Source organism: Galeopterus variegatus, unplaced genomic scaffold (assembly GCF_000696425.1).
Source record: "Galeopterus variegatus unplaced genomic scaffold, G_variegatus-3.0.2 Scaffold2309, whole genome shotgun sequence".
NCBI lineage: Eukaryota > Metazoa > Chordata > Mammalia > Dermoptera > Cynocephalidae > Galeopterus > Galeopterus variegatus.
In genome coordinates, this window is record NW_007728420.1 from 98,114 (window position 1) to 116,145 (window position 18,032).

The 18,032-nt window shown below is 38.9% G+C and overlaps 1 protein-coding gene and 1 pseudogene across 1 annotated transcript in view; both read left to right on the top strand.

Moving 5' to 3' along the window:
* SIMC1 (SUMO-interacting motifs containing 1) overlaps positions 1-18,032 on the top strand; it is a 98,958-nt gene that overhangs the window by 54,560 nt on the left and 26,366 nt on the right. Inside the window, exons 5-6 of the mRNA XM_008581260.1 lie at positions 10,403-10,557; positions 16,901-17,053. Of these exons, the coding sequence (XP_008579482.1) occupies positions 10,403-10,557; positions 16,901-17,053 (308 nt within the window). The remainder of the gene's footprint in view (positions 1-10,402; positions 10,558-16,900; positions 17,054-18,032) is intronic.
* Positions 4,259-5,877, top strand: LOC103597413 (annotated as a pseudogene).

Sequence of the window (18,032 nt, forward strand, 5' to 3'; positions counted from 1 at the left end):
AGACTCAAGATGACTGGGACGAGTAGTTGGCACAAGTTGGTGTGTGTTGGGGGAAGAGGTGTCAGAGTCATAGCTGTTTCACAGCTGTTTTTGACTAGCAAATAGCCTACCCTTAGTCACCATTATGTCACTTGGTGAAGGAATGTAGGTGTGGGTACGGGTTTCTGTAAATACCTCCGGGCTCTGTTTTTCACTGGGTGGGAAACAAGGACTCCCATCTTTTACAGCTTTAAGTAATTTCACCAATTACAGAGATAAAAAGTTTTTGAAATGTCAATGTGCTCTATAAAGGCTAGATAGTTTAGTGTTGAATCACGACAATAAAAATGTGGCTCTTTTGACCTTGGCTGGGTGAACTTCAGGTTCCATGATGCCACCTTCAAGATAAAACCCCGGGCTAATATAGCAGCAGAGGAACCAAAACTGTCTACTGAGACTAAAGGTTAGAAGTGTCTGTGAACACATCTTGCAGTAATTCATATTTATATTCAGTACTTTTCTCCCCCATCTCAAATTGTCATAAGTTTTCAAAGAACTAATCACTACCCAGAAAATAAATGACCATGTAAACAATGAAAGAGAGACGTTTTGGGCTCTACCAGTTACTAAGCACTAGCCATCTGCACTTCTAACAAATCCTACAATGTCTTGATGGGTACTAAGTCAGGTCACCTTTCATGTAAGGCATCCGAGTTGGACAGAAAAGAATGTGGCGCAGAGAAAGGAAAAGTCTGGCTTCACGGGCTACCTCCTTGCATTGCAGCAGAATTAAAGAGGTTGGTTTCTGAAGAGATGCCCAAGTAATCTCTGAGGAAACTTGCTGGCCCTGCAAAAGAAGCACATGAGCATCACATTCACAAAGCCTGGATTACTGAAGGGTTTTTGAAAATCTCATTCCATCCATCTTGCTTCTGCTTGGTACTGCAAGGTAAAGTCACTTTGTCTGTAACAGCAGCACTTGTCTGGCTGCTCTTGACTATTGTCTCGGGCTCCGCTCTCTCCACATTTCAGACTCAGGCTGACGCGTACTGACTTCTCCATCACAGGTTCTGAAGGACACGGTGACTGTACAAATCTGCCAGGAGACTTGCCTGTGGGGTGACAGTCTAGCACCACTGCAGGAAACTTATGTAACTTCAAACTCATACAATGTGTGTGGCTGGGGCACACTTCCTCTTTCTCTCATCCAGGGTAACTTCTCAAAGTGGCTGATGGCGTAGATAGTCGGCCTCGACCCACCCTGCCCTCTTTCCAGGATCATGGCTCCACGGCAGGAAAGAATTCAAGAGCAGAGTCACAGCACAAAGTGAGAACGGGTTTCATATAATGAATAAGAGGTACCGATTTCAGAGAGAAAGAGCAGCATAGCTCCAGAGACTGAGCAGGGCCCACCTCATGTTACACATAAAGTAAGAAATACACACTTAAAGTTCAGTGGAGTGCAGGCTGGCTCCAGAGAGTGAGCAGCTGCTTGCTAAACATAAGTTTCATACGAAGTAAAGTATATACATCTCAGCCCAGGGGGAAACGAACATCGCCTTCACGAAAGTGAGCAATAACCCCTAATGCCTCCAGCTTTGTGTTTTGTGGTCAGGATTGCTTTGTCTATTTGGGATTTCTCATGGTTCTATATGAATTTTAGGATTCTTTTTCTATTTCTATGAAGAATGTCATTGGTATTTTGATAGGGATAGCATTGAATCTGTAGATTGCTTTAGATAGATAGTATGGTCATTTTGACAATATTAATTCTTCCAATCCATGAACATGTAATGTCTTTCCATTTTTGTGTGTTCACTTTAATTTCTTTCAGCAGTGTTTTGTAGTTTTCATTGTAGAGATCTTTTACTTTGGTTAAATTTATTTCTAGGTATTTTAATTATTTTGGTAGCTATTATAAATGGGATTGTTTTCTTGATTTCTTTTTCAGCTAATTTGTTGTTGATGTATAGAAATGTTACTAATTTTTATATGTTGATCTTGTATCCTTCAACTTTACTGAATTTGTTTATGAGTTCTAAGAGTTTTTTGGTGGAGTGTTTTGGTTTTTTTATTTATGAGATCACGTTATCTGCAAAGAGAGACAGTTTCACTTCCCCTTTTCCTATTTGGCTGCCCCTTATTTCTTTCACTTGCTAGGACTTCTAGTACTGTGTTGAGTAAGAGTGGTGAAAGAGGGCATCCTTGTGTTATTACTGTTCTTAGAGGAAAAGCTTTCAACTTTTCTCTATTCGGTATAATGTTAAATGTGGTTTGTCATATATGGCCTTTACTGTGTTGACATACTTTCCTTCTATACCTAATGTATTGAGCATTTTTATGATGAAGGGATGTTGAATTTTATCAAATGCTTTTTCTGCATCTATTTAGATGATCATATGGTTTTTGTCCTTCATTTTGTTGATATATTGTATCACATTTATTGATTTGCATATGTTGAACTATCCTTGCATCCCTGGGATAAATTTCAGTTGATCACAGTGTATAATCTTTTTGATGTGCTGTTGAGTTCTGTTTGCTGATATTTTGTTAAGAATGTTTGCATCTATGTTCATCAGGGATATTGGCCTGTAGATTTTTTGTCATTGTTGTCCTTGATAAAGAGATCAACTCAACAAGAGGACATAACAGTTGTAAACATATATACACCCAACATCAGAGCACTGAGATATATAAAGCAAATATTAGTGGATCTAAATGGAGAGACCTCAATACATTAATAGTTGGGGACTTCAACACCCCTCTCTTTGCATTGGACAGATCATCTAGGCAGAAAATAAAAAAACATTGGATTTAAACTGCTGTAGACCAAATGGGCCTAACAGACATTTACAGAACATTTCATTCAACAACTCTAGAATACACATTCTTCTTATCAGCACATGGAACATTCTCCAGGACAGACTGCACCTTAGGCCACAAATCAAGTCTCAACAAATTTTAAAACATTGAAATATCAAATATCTTTTCAGACCACAAAGAATAAAACTAGAAGTCAGTGACAAGAGAAACTTTGGAAACTGTGCAAACACATGGAAATTAAACAACATGTTTCTGAACAACCAATGAGTCAAAGAGGAAATTAAGGGAATCAAAAATTTCTTGAAACAAATGAAAATGGAAGCATAGTATTCCAAAACTTATGGGATACTGCAGCAAAAGCAGTCCTAAGAGGGAAGTATATTGCAATAAGTGTGTACAACAAAAAAGTAGAACTATTTCAAATCAACAACCTAATGTTGCCCCTCAAGGGACTAGAAAAACAAGAAAAGTGCAATTCCAAAATTAGTAGACAAAAAGAAATAAAATCAGAAGAAAATTCGAGGCCAAAAAAAAGAAAGCAGAAGATTGATGAAATGAAAAGTTTTTTTGAGAAGGTAAACAAAATTGATAAACCATTAGCTAAACTAAGAAAAAAAGACAAAAGAATAATTACGATTTGTAACAATATATATGCTAGTAATATTGATTTGATCAACCTATCTCAATGTTGAATCCCAAAAATTTGTATAATCAATTAATTTTGAATCAATGAAAATTTAAAAATTAATTAATTAATTTTTAAAAAGACAAGAGACCCAAATTAATAAAATCAGAAATGAAGAAGGAGACATTACAACTGATATCACAGAACTACAAAATTTGTATAATCAATTAATTTTGAATCAATGAAAATTTAAAAATTAATTAATTAATTTTTAAAAAGACAAAAGACCCAAATTAATAAAATCAGAAATGAAGAAGGAGACATTACAACTGATATCACAGAACTACAAAGAATCATTAGAGACTATTATGAAAAACTGCACTAACAATTTGGAAAACCTAGAGGAAATGGATAAGTTTATGGACAACCTACCAAGACTAAATGAAGAAAAAATAGGAAACTTGAACAGGTTTAGTCCCTGCAGCCACTGCTGCTGGTGGCCACTCCTCAGCCAGCAATTCCAGTGCCACCTTGGGCCAGCATCTCCAGTGAGTGGGAACGAGGCTGCTGATGGCACAGCGAGGGTGGTGGGGACACAGCAGCAGGGAAACCAAGCATTCCTCCAGCTCCAGCTCAGACAGTGCCATCTCCATGGGGCTGGCACATGGTGCCCGGGTGCTCTGAGAACATTTCCACTGCTGCTGTGAGGACATACGTAGTGGGATTTGGAATTCCTAGAGAATTGCCTTTGTGAGAAGCTGAAAATAATTTCTTTAAATTCCATCTCTTTGTTTTCCATTTAGTTGCATTTCAGAGGAACATCAAAAAACCATGAACTTTGGTAGTGAAGAGTTTGACTGCCACTTCCTCGATGAAGGCTTTACTGCCAAGTGGACCAAAAAAATTAATGAAGGTTCTTCTGGTGATGATAAGGATGCCTTCTATATCACAGACCTTGGAGACATTCTAAAGAACATCTAAGATGGTTAAAAGCTCTTCCTTGTGTCACCCACTTCTATGCAGTCAAATGTAATGATAGCAGAGCCATAGTAGAAACCCTAGCTGCCACTGGGACAGAATTTGACTGTGCCAGCAAGACTGAAATACAAGTGGTGTGGAGTCTTGGGGTGCCTCCATAGAGGATTTTCTATGCAAAATCTTGAATCAAGTATCTCAAATTAAGTATGCTGCCAATAACAGTTCAGATGATGACTTTTGATAGTGAAGCTGAGTTGATGAAAGTTGCCAGGGCACATCCAAAGGCAAAGTTGGTTTTGCAGGTTGCCACTGATGATTCCAGAGCACTCTGTCACAGTGATAAATTTGATGCCACACTCAAAACCAGCAGACTTCTTTGGGAACAGGCAAAAGAGCTGAGTATTGATGCCATTGGTGTCAGCTTCCACGTGGGAAGTGGCTGTACTGATCCTGAGACTTTTGTGCAGGCAGTCTCTGATTCCCGCTGTGTCTTTGACAAGGGAGCTCAGGTTGATTTCAGCACATATCTGCTTTGGCAGTGGCTTTCCTGGATCTGAAGCTTAAATTTGAAGAGATCACCAGTGTAATCAACCAAGCATTAGACAAGTATTTTCCATCAGACTCTGAAGTGAGAATCGTAGCTGAGCTAGGCAGGATTATGTTGCATCAGCTTTCACACTTGCAATTAATATGATTGCCAAAAAACTCATATTGAAGGAACAGATGGGCTATGATGATGATGATGAGTCGAGTGAACAAACCTTTATGTATTACATGAATGATAGAATATATGGATCATTTAATTGCATCCTTTATGATCATGCACAGATAAAGTCTCTTCTGCAAAAAAAGACCCAAACAAGATGAAAAGTATTATTCATTTAGCATATGGGGACCAACATGTGATGGCCTTGATTGGATTGTTGAGTGTTGTGACCTGCCCGAAATGCATGTGGGTGATTGGATGCTCTTTGAAAATGTGGGTGCTTACACTGTTGCTACTGCTTCTACTTTCAATGGATTCCAGAGGCCAACCGTCTATTATGTAATGTCAGGACCAGCATGGGAACTCATGCAGCAGATCCAGAACCATCACTTCCCACCTGAAGTAGAGGAGCAGGACATCAGACCTCTCCCTATGTCTGGTGCTTGGGAAAGTGGAATGAACATCACCCAGCAACATGCTTCTGCTAGTATTAATTTGTAGATACCATTCTGGTAGCTGTTAACTATGAGTTTAGCTTGAATTAAGGGCTTTGAGGGGACCATTTAACTTAATTACTGCTAGTTTTGGAAAGTCTTTGTAAGACTAGGGTTGGCACAGGTGCAGAAACATGGAAGACTAGGAGATAGAGTCACACTTATCTGTGTTCCTATGGAAACTATTTGAATATTTGTTTTATATGGATTTTTATTCACTTTTCAAACATACTACTGAAGAGTGCCCCTTGGCTGCTAAGCAAGCATTTATAGCTTGTACAATGGCAGAATGGGCCAAAAGCTTAGCACTGTGACCTTTTTTAAAAATTGAGTATCTTGAAATAATTAGGGGGGAAAAAAAACATGAACAGACCAATAATGAGTAATGAGATTGAATCAGTAATCAGCAGTCTCTCAACAAAGAGCCCAGACCAGATAGCTTCACTGGTGAATTCTACCAAACTTTTAAAGAAGAAATAATACCAATTTTTCTCAAACTATTTTAAAAATTTGAGGAAGAAGGAATTTTTCCAAACTCATTTTATCAGGCCAGCATCACTCTGATACCAAAATCAGACAAGGACACAAGAAACCAAAACAATCTTAGAGAAAAACAAAACAAAGCTGGAGTTCTCACACTTTTTGACTTTAAAACATCTTACAAAGCTATGGTAATCAAAGCAGTGTTGTACTGTCATAAAGATAGACATAGAGACATACCGAATAGAATAGAGAGCCCAGAAATAAATATACATATATATAAAACATTTGCATATATGGTCAAATGATCTTCATTAGGGTGCCAAGACGTCTCAGTGGCAAAAGGATAGTCTCTTCAAGTGGCACTGGGAAAACAATATCCATATGCAAAAGAGTGAAGTTGGACTCTTATCTTACGCCATATACAAAAATTAATTCAGAATGGATTAAAGACCTGAATGTAAGACTCAAAACTATACAAAACTCATATAAACTCATAGAAGAAATCATAGGGGAAAAACTTTATGACACTGGATTTGGCATTGATTTTTTGACTATGACACCAAAAGTACAGGAAACAAAAGCAATAATAGACAAGTTGTACAACATCAAACTATAAAGCTTATATGCATCAATAGAGCGAAACAACAAAAATAGAAAATAGAAAAATAGAGTAATCAATAGAGGGATAAGGCAACCTATGGAATGGGAGAAAATATTTGTAAATCATGTATCTGATAAGGGTTAATATCCAGAATATGTTAAGAATTTTTATAACTCAAGAACAAATAAACTGATTTTAAAATGGACAAAGGACTTGAATAGATATTTCTCCAAAGGTGATATACAAATGACCAACAAGCATCTGACAACATACTCAATATCACTAGTTATTGGAGATATGCAAGTCAAAACCACAGTGCAGTATCACTTCATACCCAGTGGAATGGCTACTATAAAAACAAATAGAAAATAAGTGTTGGCAAGAATGTGGAGAAATTGGAAACCTTGTGCATCTTTGTTGGGATTGCAAAATGGTGCAGCTGCTATGGTGGTTCCTCAAGAAATTAAAAACAGAATTACTATATGATCCACCATCCCATTTCTGGGTATATATGCAAATGAATTGGAAGCAAGTTCTCAAAGAGATATTTACATAGCCACATTCATAGCAGCATTACTTAACAATAGCCAAGAGGTAGAAGGAATCCAAATGTCCATCGACAGATGAATAGACAAACAAAATGTGGTATATTCACACAATGGAATATTCTGTGTTAAAAAGGAAGTAAATCCTATCACGTGCTATAAACATGTATGAACCTCTAGGACACTATGTTAAGTGAAATATGGCAGTTACTAAAAGACAAATACTGTGTGATTCTACTTATATAGGTATAAAAAGTAGTTAAATTCATAGAAACAGTAGTTACCAGGGGCTTGGAGGGGAATGAGAAATGGGAAGTTATTGTTCAATGGATATAGACTTTTAGTTTTGCAATATAAAAAGTTATGGAAACCTTTTTCACAACTATATGAATATACTGAACTGGGGTTTTTTGTCACAAATTTAAAAATTTTTTTAAGGAAAAGACAATAGACAATACAAACATTGGCAAGAATGGAGAACAGTTAGTCTTGTACATTGCTGATGGTAATATAAGTGGTACAGCCATTTTGGAAAACAGTTTGGCAGTTTCTTAAAAAGTTAAACATAAATTTATCATACAACCTAGCTATTCCACTTTTAGACATAGACCCAAGAAAAATAAAAACAAGTCAACTGAAGTCTTGCATGTGAATGTTCATATCAACATTATTCATAATAGCCAAAAAGTGAAAACAAACCAAATGTCCATCAAGTGATGAATGGATAAACAAAATGTACTATATTCAATAGAATGCTATTCAGTAATAAAAAGGAATTAGCTATTGATACATGCTATAACATAGACAAACCTCAAAAAACATTAAGCTAAGTAAGAGATACCACACACAAAACATCACATATTGTATCTATGTATATGAAATGTGCAGAAAAGACAAACCTAGAGTAGTTGCCTTGGGCTGGGGACTAGAAAGGGAATTTACTGTAAATGGGTGTGTGGGATCTTCTTGGGGTAATGAAAATGTTCTAAAAATAGAACTTGGTAAGTTTCCCACACATCATTGAGTTGTACATTTAAAATTATTGAATTTTATGGTATGTCAATAGAGTTGTTTTTAAAATTTAAAAAAAAAACAATTTGGGAAAGAAGGGTATTCTCAAAATTTAACACCATTCTTGAGGAGTTGAAAGAAGTAGGTTTTGTGTGGTTTTTTTTGGCAGCTGGCCAGTATAGGGATCAGAACCCTTGACCCTGGTGTTCAAGGCAGCATTCTAACCAACCGAGCTAACCAGCCAGCCCTGGAAATATGTTATAATGGCAGGCAATGAAGGGAAGGAGGAAAAAAATTTAAAAATTTACAAGAAAGGAATGATTTTCTGAGTATACTGTATGGATTTTCAGTGTGGTAAATAATTTTAACATAATTCTAATACTGTAAATAATGCTTAGTAATTACATTTAGAATCAATTTATATACAAAGCATAGGAGACAATTTTATTAGCCTTGACAGTGTAAAATGAAAAGTACAGAAGATAATATTTGGGAGAGGAAAAAGGGACAGGATCTCTGAAAATAGCAGGGCAGATATCGTTATCTTCCAAAGTGGGGAGTCAAGAGATACTGTCTGTAGATGATGGAATATAAACAATGTCTGTAGATGATGGAGATATACTTGTTTTAGAAAGAGAAGGGGGGTAGACATAAGTAAGTTAAATTCTTTTCTAGAGCAGCAGAAACCAATAGATAATGTGTGATGTTGATAAATCAAGAAATAGCAGTAAAAGTCTATATTTTTAGAAATGTTTAGGGTGGGGCTAGCCCCGTGGCTCACTCGGGAGAGTGCGGCACTGGTAGCAATGAGGCCACGGGTTCGGATCCTATATAGGGATGGCCGGTGCTCTCACTGGCTGAACGTGGTGCGGACCACACTGTGCCGAGGGTTGCGATCCCCTTACTGGTCAAAAAAAAAAAAAAAAAGAAATGTTTAGGGTGACTTTCAGAAGAAAGTTAAAAATTATTCCCTCTAAGGGTACACAAGAAGTAGTGGGAAGTGGCATCAGTAGGTGACTTTCTCTTATTGTAAGTCTAGCACAAGTAGGTGATTTTTAAAAAACCATTTGTCTCAGCTATTAAGGGTTAGAGAAGAATATACATAGTTGGAAGACAAAGATATCTCATCATCACCTCCTCCCAAAAATAAAGAAATGGTGTTTGCTTGGAATGGTCATTCTGTTTCCTGCTGACTGAACCATAACCTGGTCCATGAGTTTATTGTTCCCAGACAATATTCCTACTACTTGGAGTTTGAAAGTTCCCTGGAACAGAAGTTTGGTGCCTTCTTGTTCTTTGAAATTTCAAAGCCTGAGCTCCTGAGCTCCCAATGCTTGTCTCCCAGTAAAGGGAAACCAACGAATTATATATGTCTGCCTGCTATATGACAGATACTTACACTATTTTTGGCAAGGTTAGGATTAGCCCCATGTAAATTATGAGGACACTGAGACTCAAAGGGGTAAGTTAAATAAGGGAAAGAGCTAGGTTTAAAACAAACAGCATCAATAAAAACATAAGGCCTGTGTGTCACCAAAGCCCATGCTCTTCACCTGTGTCAGGATCATTTGCCCTGTAACAGAATCCCCAACTGAGACTTACTTAAACAATAAGGATAGGCATCAGCTCACATTACTGGAAATTCAGCAGTAGGGTGGACATCCTGGTTGTTTGATCTGTCAGCTCAGAAGAGTCATTACAGAACCAGTTTCTCTCTGTTATGTTGTCCATATTTTTGGGTTAATTCTGAGGTTGATAGGTACAGTGAGAAAGACTGACTTCCCATGGCTGTCTCTTAAAATCAAAAGGTCTACAATTCTAGAGATTGCAGCAGAACACTGGGTGCAGCTTAGCTGTTAGGACATTCTAATAAACTTCAGGTGTGTACATCTTTTGAATAAGTAAATTATTCTTAATCCCTAGGAACCAAAAAATTGGGTCCTGAGATGTTATTGGGTATGATTCTTTTAGCAGTTGCCCTATTTGTCCTTTTGTAGTGACACAGACTACCTGCTCTCTCCCAGGAGCCTCCTTTTAGGTATAGACATAATGGTTGACTCATGGCCTTCTCTTGGGCTTAGTATTCATAAGAGCCCAATGCTTACTGTCATCAGGAGACTGAGAAGAAAGACTGACTTCTTGTTCTTTCTCCCATAGGGACAGACTCTGCCTGGGCGAGTCCTTTTTCTGCGTTATGTAGTACAGACCCTAGAAGATGACTTCCAGCAGATTCTGAGGCGGCAACGGCAGCACCTGCAGCAGTCCATTGCAAACACTGTGCTGTCCTGTGACAAGCAGCCCCACAATGTAAGGTAACCAGCCACCTGAGCCCTGGGATGACAAGTGGTAAGGGCTATAGGTGGGCATCTACTGAAGGCCAGGGAATGAATATCAGATGGATGAGATTTTCTAGTCACTAGATAGTGTAACAGGGATAATTATTAAAACTATAGATAATCATTAAAGAAACTCTGCACCAACAATGTGGCAGACACCATAGCTTGGGTTGTTTTTCTCTCAAGACCATAAGATTTCCTTTGGTCTGCTTCAGTATTGTCCAAACAACCTTGTGAGATCCAGGGGAAAACCTTAACTTGTGTACTGTTTCATAGCTTTTATAAACCTAGAATTTTTCCATCCCTCTCATGAACTCAATATAAACTCATTTGATATTACCAGTTTCTGAAAAGTAATATTATGACAATAGGTCGTGTAGCTGACAATAAGGTACAATAGGTAGCAAGCATGTATTCTTTTTTTGTAGGCTCGGTCAGAGCTTCTGGAAGCTTCAGGGTGTGGAACTACTATATTCTTATACTGTACCAAGGTGGGGAAATGTGATTTGTAGGGGAGGGATCTCAGCAGGAATTTTCTTCCTGGAACTACATCCCTTGCTTTTATGGAAATGGTTCTCTCTAGAATAGTGTACCAGCATCCCTTTTTTCAGAGCAGCTTTGGAACTCTTCCTGTCAAATGTTTACATTCTCATATGTTCTTAGATATTTATTGAGAATAGTTTTCACAGACCAATATGGGATATTGGCTATTATAACTTCTCTAATAAAAAAAGGGGGATGTTTCATTATGTTTGGGGCATTGGTCAGCTTCCCTCCCTTGGTTTGCATGCCCATATCCATTTCCCTATATGTGGCATTTTATGTGAAGTTTAAGTGTTAATAGTGTTTCATTATGTTTGGGGCATTGGTCAGCTTCCCTCCCTTAGTTTGCATGCCCATATCCATTTCCCTATATGTGGCATTTTATGTGAAGTTTAAGTGTTAATAATTGTAGGGGCAGAAAATCCATAAGTAGAGAGTCTTCAAAGAGCATAGTTGGGTTTTAAAGTGAAAAATAACAATTTAAATGATGAGACCAATTCTGTCTATCATGCTTTGTGAGTGTAGCCATTGGAGTGAGCAGGAGAACGAATCCACTGTTCTCTCAGTTGCTTTCATTTCCATCTCACGTGGTGTGAGCCTCTCGCTATATGGAGTTTGATTCTTGGGTTTAAAGACAGGCACTGGGGGGGTGGTATTTGGCCTCTAAAGGCAAGCCTGCTCCTCTATTTTGTGGTTTACTCATTTAAAAAAATCATTTGTTCCAGCTGGAAAGAAAATAAGCTATCTTTGGTTCATTAAGAGATGGAGATAGTAGATTGAGATGGTGATTAGGCACATGTATGCATGTATTTATCTAAACTCATCAGACAAAACCTGTGTAATTTATTGTATGTAAGTTATACCTCAAAGAGGAATTTTTAAAAGGAGAGCGATGGTAAGTCAGTCTCCATATGATCCCCTCTTATGATACTTTCTTTGCTTTAGTTTTTAACTATGCATACAATGAGTAAACAGGTTCTATAAGATTTTAAGAAAAACACTAGTCTCCAGGTCCCTTAACCTGCATTTCACTTTCCCATCTCTTTGGTTTAATTGATCCTTTGGCATTTACCTCCGTATGGCTAAATAACATGCTTGTGTTGCTGCTCGTTTCCCAGCCCCTATACAATCAATATGGTTACAGCATAATTTTATTTAAATCAGTATTTAATGTTTCTATTACTGTGACTGTGTATGCTAGTCAGAGGTTAGCCGAGTACTAAACTATGACTTTTCCTTTCATTCATACCTTTTTTGTTTTTCCTAGAGTTAATAATTGTCTTATTTTTAGCTTCCTTGTTTTCTTTGTGCATATAGAAATCAACCCCAAGTTCTCTGCTATTTGGTCTCAGTTCCTCTCAAGATGTTTGTTTACACCAGGCAATCTTATCAATTTCTTCTTTTCAAAGATTTGTGGTTGAACATTGTGACTTCCTTCAGTCTGGATTGGTTGTCCTTTTTTTTTTCCTTTTATTTTTCCTTTTATTTTTTTTTTTTTTAATTTTTATTAATTTTTTTTTTTTACATTCTATGATGTTGTTGTGGAGCAGTTGGGAGGGAGAGGGAGAGGGGGAAAGAGGAAGGAAATGGGATGGAAGAAGGAGGAAGGAGGAGGGGTGGGATTGAGGCCTGTGGCACCCCCCACATTCCCACAGAGGAGACCAGTGGGTTTCCAGCGGTGGCTTGGTTATTGCCAGGCTAGATGCAGATGTCAAGGGTGTGTGGCAATAGCCCTTGCCCCCCACCACCCCAGCTCAGGAGCCTGGGGCCCTTCTTGTTGAGGCTTGCTGCATCGCTGGGCTGGTTACTTGTGCCGGGTGGGGAGGGGTGTGGATGAGGCCCGTGGGCCCTTGCCACTCCGGCTCAGGAGAGGCCGGGACGCCTCCTGCTATGGCTTGGTGGTCACTGCTGGGCTGGTTGCTCGTGCGGGGGGCAGGGGGAGGATGAGGCCCTTGGCCCCCCACCACCCTGGCTCAGGAGAGCCTGGGGCATTTCCTATGGTGGTTGTCACTGAGGTGGTTGCACTTGTCAGGGGGTATGGCCGAGGCCCAAGGCCCCCATCCTTGGCACTGGTTGTGGGTATTGGAGGACATGGCTAAGGCCCCTGGCCCTGCCCGCTTCCTGGCTTGGTAGCGCAAAGGATTTCCAGTCCTTCCAGTTGTTATAAGAGTTGTTTGGTGAAATGAGACCCTTACGATTTATAAAACTTTGTTTCTGGTTGTGGGTACTTTGTTTTTTCTTTTAGTTCTGTGTTGGATTATTTACTGTTCCCACCACTTAAACTCTGCACTAGAACTAATTTGTTGTCCTTTGCTTACTTCTAAAATGGGGGGACTTCTTGTGGGGACCAGTACTTGAGCTCTGTGGTTGAGCTAAATTGCTGCTTTGCTGCTGATTCCCTAGAGGATACTTTCTGTGCAGCTTGGGTTTTAATGGTTGACTTGATAGATACTTCCAGATCTGGTGAAATCCGGTGCACCCAGGCTGTATAGAAACACTGATCTGGGCCTGAGTCTTTTCATCAAACTGCACCCCTTGCAATTCTAAATTCCTGACCAGTCTCCTCTGAGTGATCCTACAGCTGTCCTTACTGTGTCCCAGTGTTCTCCCAGTGGGCCTGTCTCCCCCACTACCCGTACTCCAAACACTTCCCATGGGATGGGCCGTGCTCCAGTCCCTTGTGATGACTCACCATCCTCTGAGTGGCTCCTTTTTTTCAGTTGTTGTGGCTCCTCGGTCCTATGTGGGTCCACAGGAACCGTGTTGGTGGTACTACTGGCCTGGGAACCACCAAGGCCCTCTTCTTCCCTGCCGCCTCCAAGCAGCTCCAGCCTTAAAGCGGCCATGATGCAAAACGGTCAGAGTGGTTTTTTCTTTCTCTCATCGTGGCTTCTCCCACCTTCATGCACTCCTTAGGTCTCTCCTCCTCTTCCTCTGAGTTCTAGCGGCCCCAGCTTGGCTGTCATTGCTTTTTAATCATTGTAAATTGGTTGATTTATGGGAGAGAGTGCCGCCGAGAACTATTTCCACCATCTCGACCAGAAGCCTTGGTTGTCCTCTTTGCCGGTTGTTATCATAAGTGTGAGAATTCCCTTTACCTCTTTCCAGTGTTGCATCTCTTATTTATTTGGTTTTTTGTTTGTCTTGTGTCTTTCTCTGTTGTGATTTACTCCCTCATTTTGAAGAATCAGGCTCTAGTAGCTTCCTAAGAAAGGCATGTGGGAAGTAAAGTTTTTTGAGATCTTCTGTGTCTGAATACACCTTCATCTTCTCAAAGAATTTTATCTAGCTGAGTATAGAAATAACTATTGTATAGAACTTTGAAGGAAATCTTTCATTTTCTAGCTTCCAGAATTGCTGTTAAGAAGTCAGAAGCTATTTTGGTTACTGATTCTTTGTATGTGCCCCAGTTTTGTCCTCTGGAAGTTTGTAAAGTCCCCTTTTTGCCCAGTGTGCTTGTTGTAGATCTATATTCATCCATTGTGTTGGGCATTCAGTGGGCCATTTCAGTCTGGAAAAATCTTCATTTCTAAAAATAGGGTTTTTCGGCTGACCCCATGGCTCACTCGGGAGAGTGCGGCGCTGGGAGCGCAGTAGTGCTCCGCCACGGGTTCAGATCCTATATGGGGATGGCCGGTGCGCTCACTGGCTGAGCGCGGGAGGGTTGCAATCCCCTTACTGGTCACAAAAAAAAAGAACAAAAAAATAATAATAAAATAAAAATAGGGTTTTTCATTTTTGTTATCATGTTTCTAATTTCTAAGAGCTCTTTTATTCTTTTCACTACATATTCTTTATTAAAATTAATAAATAGTATTCTGTTCTTGTTTCTTCTTCCCTGGATCCATATCATCTCATCCTTGATGATGCTAATGATAGATTTTCATTTTTGTTTATTCTCTGATTCTCTGCAGAATATGTTTTCTCCAAGTTGCTTTTTTTCTTTTCTTTTCTCTCTTTTTTCTTTTTTTTTTTGGTTTTGGCTGTTTTGGTCTCTCTCATGTTAAAAGCTTCTCATTATGTCTATTAAACCATGGTAGTCTATTCATGCTTATAGAAGAGGCTTAAAAAAGATGAGGGAAGCTCTGAGGATATGGGAGGACTTGTCATTTCTGTACTTCCCTGTAGGTGGAACTGGTTTCCCATTTCTTAGAAAATGCTCCTTGTCTTTAGGTCTTTCCCCATGGACTGGTTGGGTTTTCCAGAAAAGACTTCTAATTTCCTATGTGAAGGATAAACACAGTAATGCCAAGTCTTTGGAAGACAAGTGTGGGAAAATGGCAAGGATCTCTGCATCCAGAATGCATATATTTATTTAGTGCCCCTGTTTGCTTCAGTGCCTTTGCCTCCAAGCTGTGCCTGGTATCCCAGTTCAGAGGCCCTCTGTTTTACCTCTCCGCAAAGTTAACCTGTAGTCTTCAGGGTTGAGGAAGAAGATCTAGGGGTCTAAATGTTTTTTAAACAGGCTTCAAGCCATTCTGCTTATTTTAACTTGCCCACTTTCACTCTTACTTCAGGAAAACTTAAGAGCTGGTATTTGCAGAGCTTCTTGAAGATTTTTCTTTTCTTTGGTAAACAGGCTTAAATAGGATTGTCCTCTACTTATGGCTTAGGATTCAGCTTTCTCAATGATGCTAAGTCAATTAAAATTTATCCCTTTGCAAAAGTCATAGACTTGGATTAAACATCATTCTTAAAACATAACACACTTGCCTTATTTGCTTAGTTAATTGGTTACATTTAATCTTGTAGTCAGTATCTCTTAACCTACCTCCCATATCAAAGACTAGGACCTTGACAATTACCTGAATCTAGCCACACATCCATTTCCCACCGTTACAACTCCCCGCACCCGAAGTAATCATCATCCTGAATGTTTATCATCTCATTTCCTTCCTTTCTATGTAGTTTTGTTGCATATACATGTGTTTCTATAAAGTATGTATTTTTATTTTAGTTCCTTTTAGCTTTATATTAAAAGGTATCATGCTGTATGTAATTCATTGAAACTTTTATTTTTCACTTAGTATTTTATAAGTAAAATTAAAATTTGTCCATATTGTTTCCTGTCACTTATTCAATTTAACTACTATGTAACATTCTATTTTGTGAGTATACTTCACTTGCCTTCCAGCTTTTAAAGTTTCTCTGCTATTATCTCTTCTTCTCTTCTCCTCTTCTTTGTGGATACTTTTAAAAATTATTTACTGTAGTATTAGTGGAGTTTAAGGAGGGAACAAAATTAGGTGTGTGTATTCAATTCACCATTTTTACCTGGGTTACCTAAGTGATCATCAAAAGTAATATTGCCCATGTGAAATGTTTTTACCTTACTAGCTTGTCGGGCCTAAGACCTGTATAAAATGTGACTCCAGTGCACACTCTCTAAACCTTAGTTATTAGCATAAATAAACGATATCTAATAATAGAGAGCCAGCAAAGACTTTTTGGTCATCCAGTCCAACTTTCTACCTGGTTAAGGAATATTCCTGGTCAGTAAGCCACAGATTAAGGCTCTTTGACCCCAGAGGTACCTTTCAATAAGTATAACTCAAAGAAAAATGTTGATATTTCAGTTAGCTTTTATAGCCTTACTGGAATTAAATGTGAAGTTTCCATTAGTTTTGTTTAAATATTGAAAATTGCCTAAGGGGGCTCCCTTTGTTGCCTTTAGGGAAATGTAGGGGTCTGGAGCCCAGGTTAAGGCTGCAGTCTCGAGCATCACAAATATGACAGAAGTTTGAAACTTTTCTTTCTGATCTTTTTTCCATTGCAGGGATGTTATCAAGTGGCTGGTCAAAGCAGTAACTGAAGATGGATTAACTCAGTCCCCAAATGTGAATCAAACCTCTTCAGGAACAGGAATCTTAAAGGCCAGCAGTAGCCATCCTTCTCCCCAGCCTAACCTGACAAAGAACACCAATCAACTGTAAGGGGCAGGCAGAAGTTGTCCTTCCCAGTGTTGTTGGAATTTCTTGTTTTAGTGAACAGCACCATCCCCTAAGAGCAGCTTCCCTCAGATTAACAAGGTCTTGTAACATAGACTGACTCTTATTAAAGATTTACCTTAGCTAAAGGCTAAATTTCTAATTCCAAAGGTAGAACAAAAGCAGGTGCTTTCACCCCTAGATGAATGGGACTTCACAAAGTGAATACAAACTCACAGAGCAGAAGTGAAACAAAAGCTGGAGGACACTGCCCTCCTTTTCTTGGATCCCAAAAATCAATAAAGGGTTACAGCTACTCATCGCTTCAGGTATTCACTGACATAGAGAAGGAGTAGTAGGTAGTGGGTGTTCTGGCAACCTCAAGTCCTCAAGGACCTATGTTTCTCTCCCACAGTCGTGGAAGGAAAAATAGCAGTTCAACCTGCAGGTTCCAACAGGTATAACAGCAATGGCTCAGACCAGGGCAGGCCCCATTACCTCAGACTACACTGTAAAGAGATTCATGGCATTTCTTTTATGGAGTTGAGAGCAGTCTTGGCATTTTTTGAGAGGCATTTTTGGGGGCTGCCCTTGCACCAGTAACTTGGTATTCCATGTCAATCATATTGTTAAAAGCCAATCATGCTTGACATTTCAAATATAGCATTTGTATCTAAATTCACAATGCTGTATTATAAACTAGTTTCACCAACGTGATTTTCATATAAGGCCTACAGATTCCAACTAATTTGAGACAATCTTGAATCTAAAAGGGGAATGTTTTAGAACAATGAAGCGTTTGCTTGGGTAGATTGGGGAAAGCCCTAACGTGAGGTTATCACAGAGGTTCTGTATACAGAACCAAGAAGGAGGCAGATACTGTTCCTTCGATGGAAGTTAATCTTATATAATAATAATCATAATAAATTTGTTAAAAGTAAATATTATAAGAAATAACAATAGGGCTCTCTAAAAGTTAAC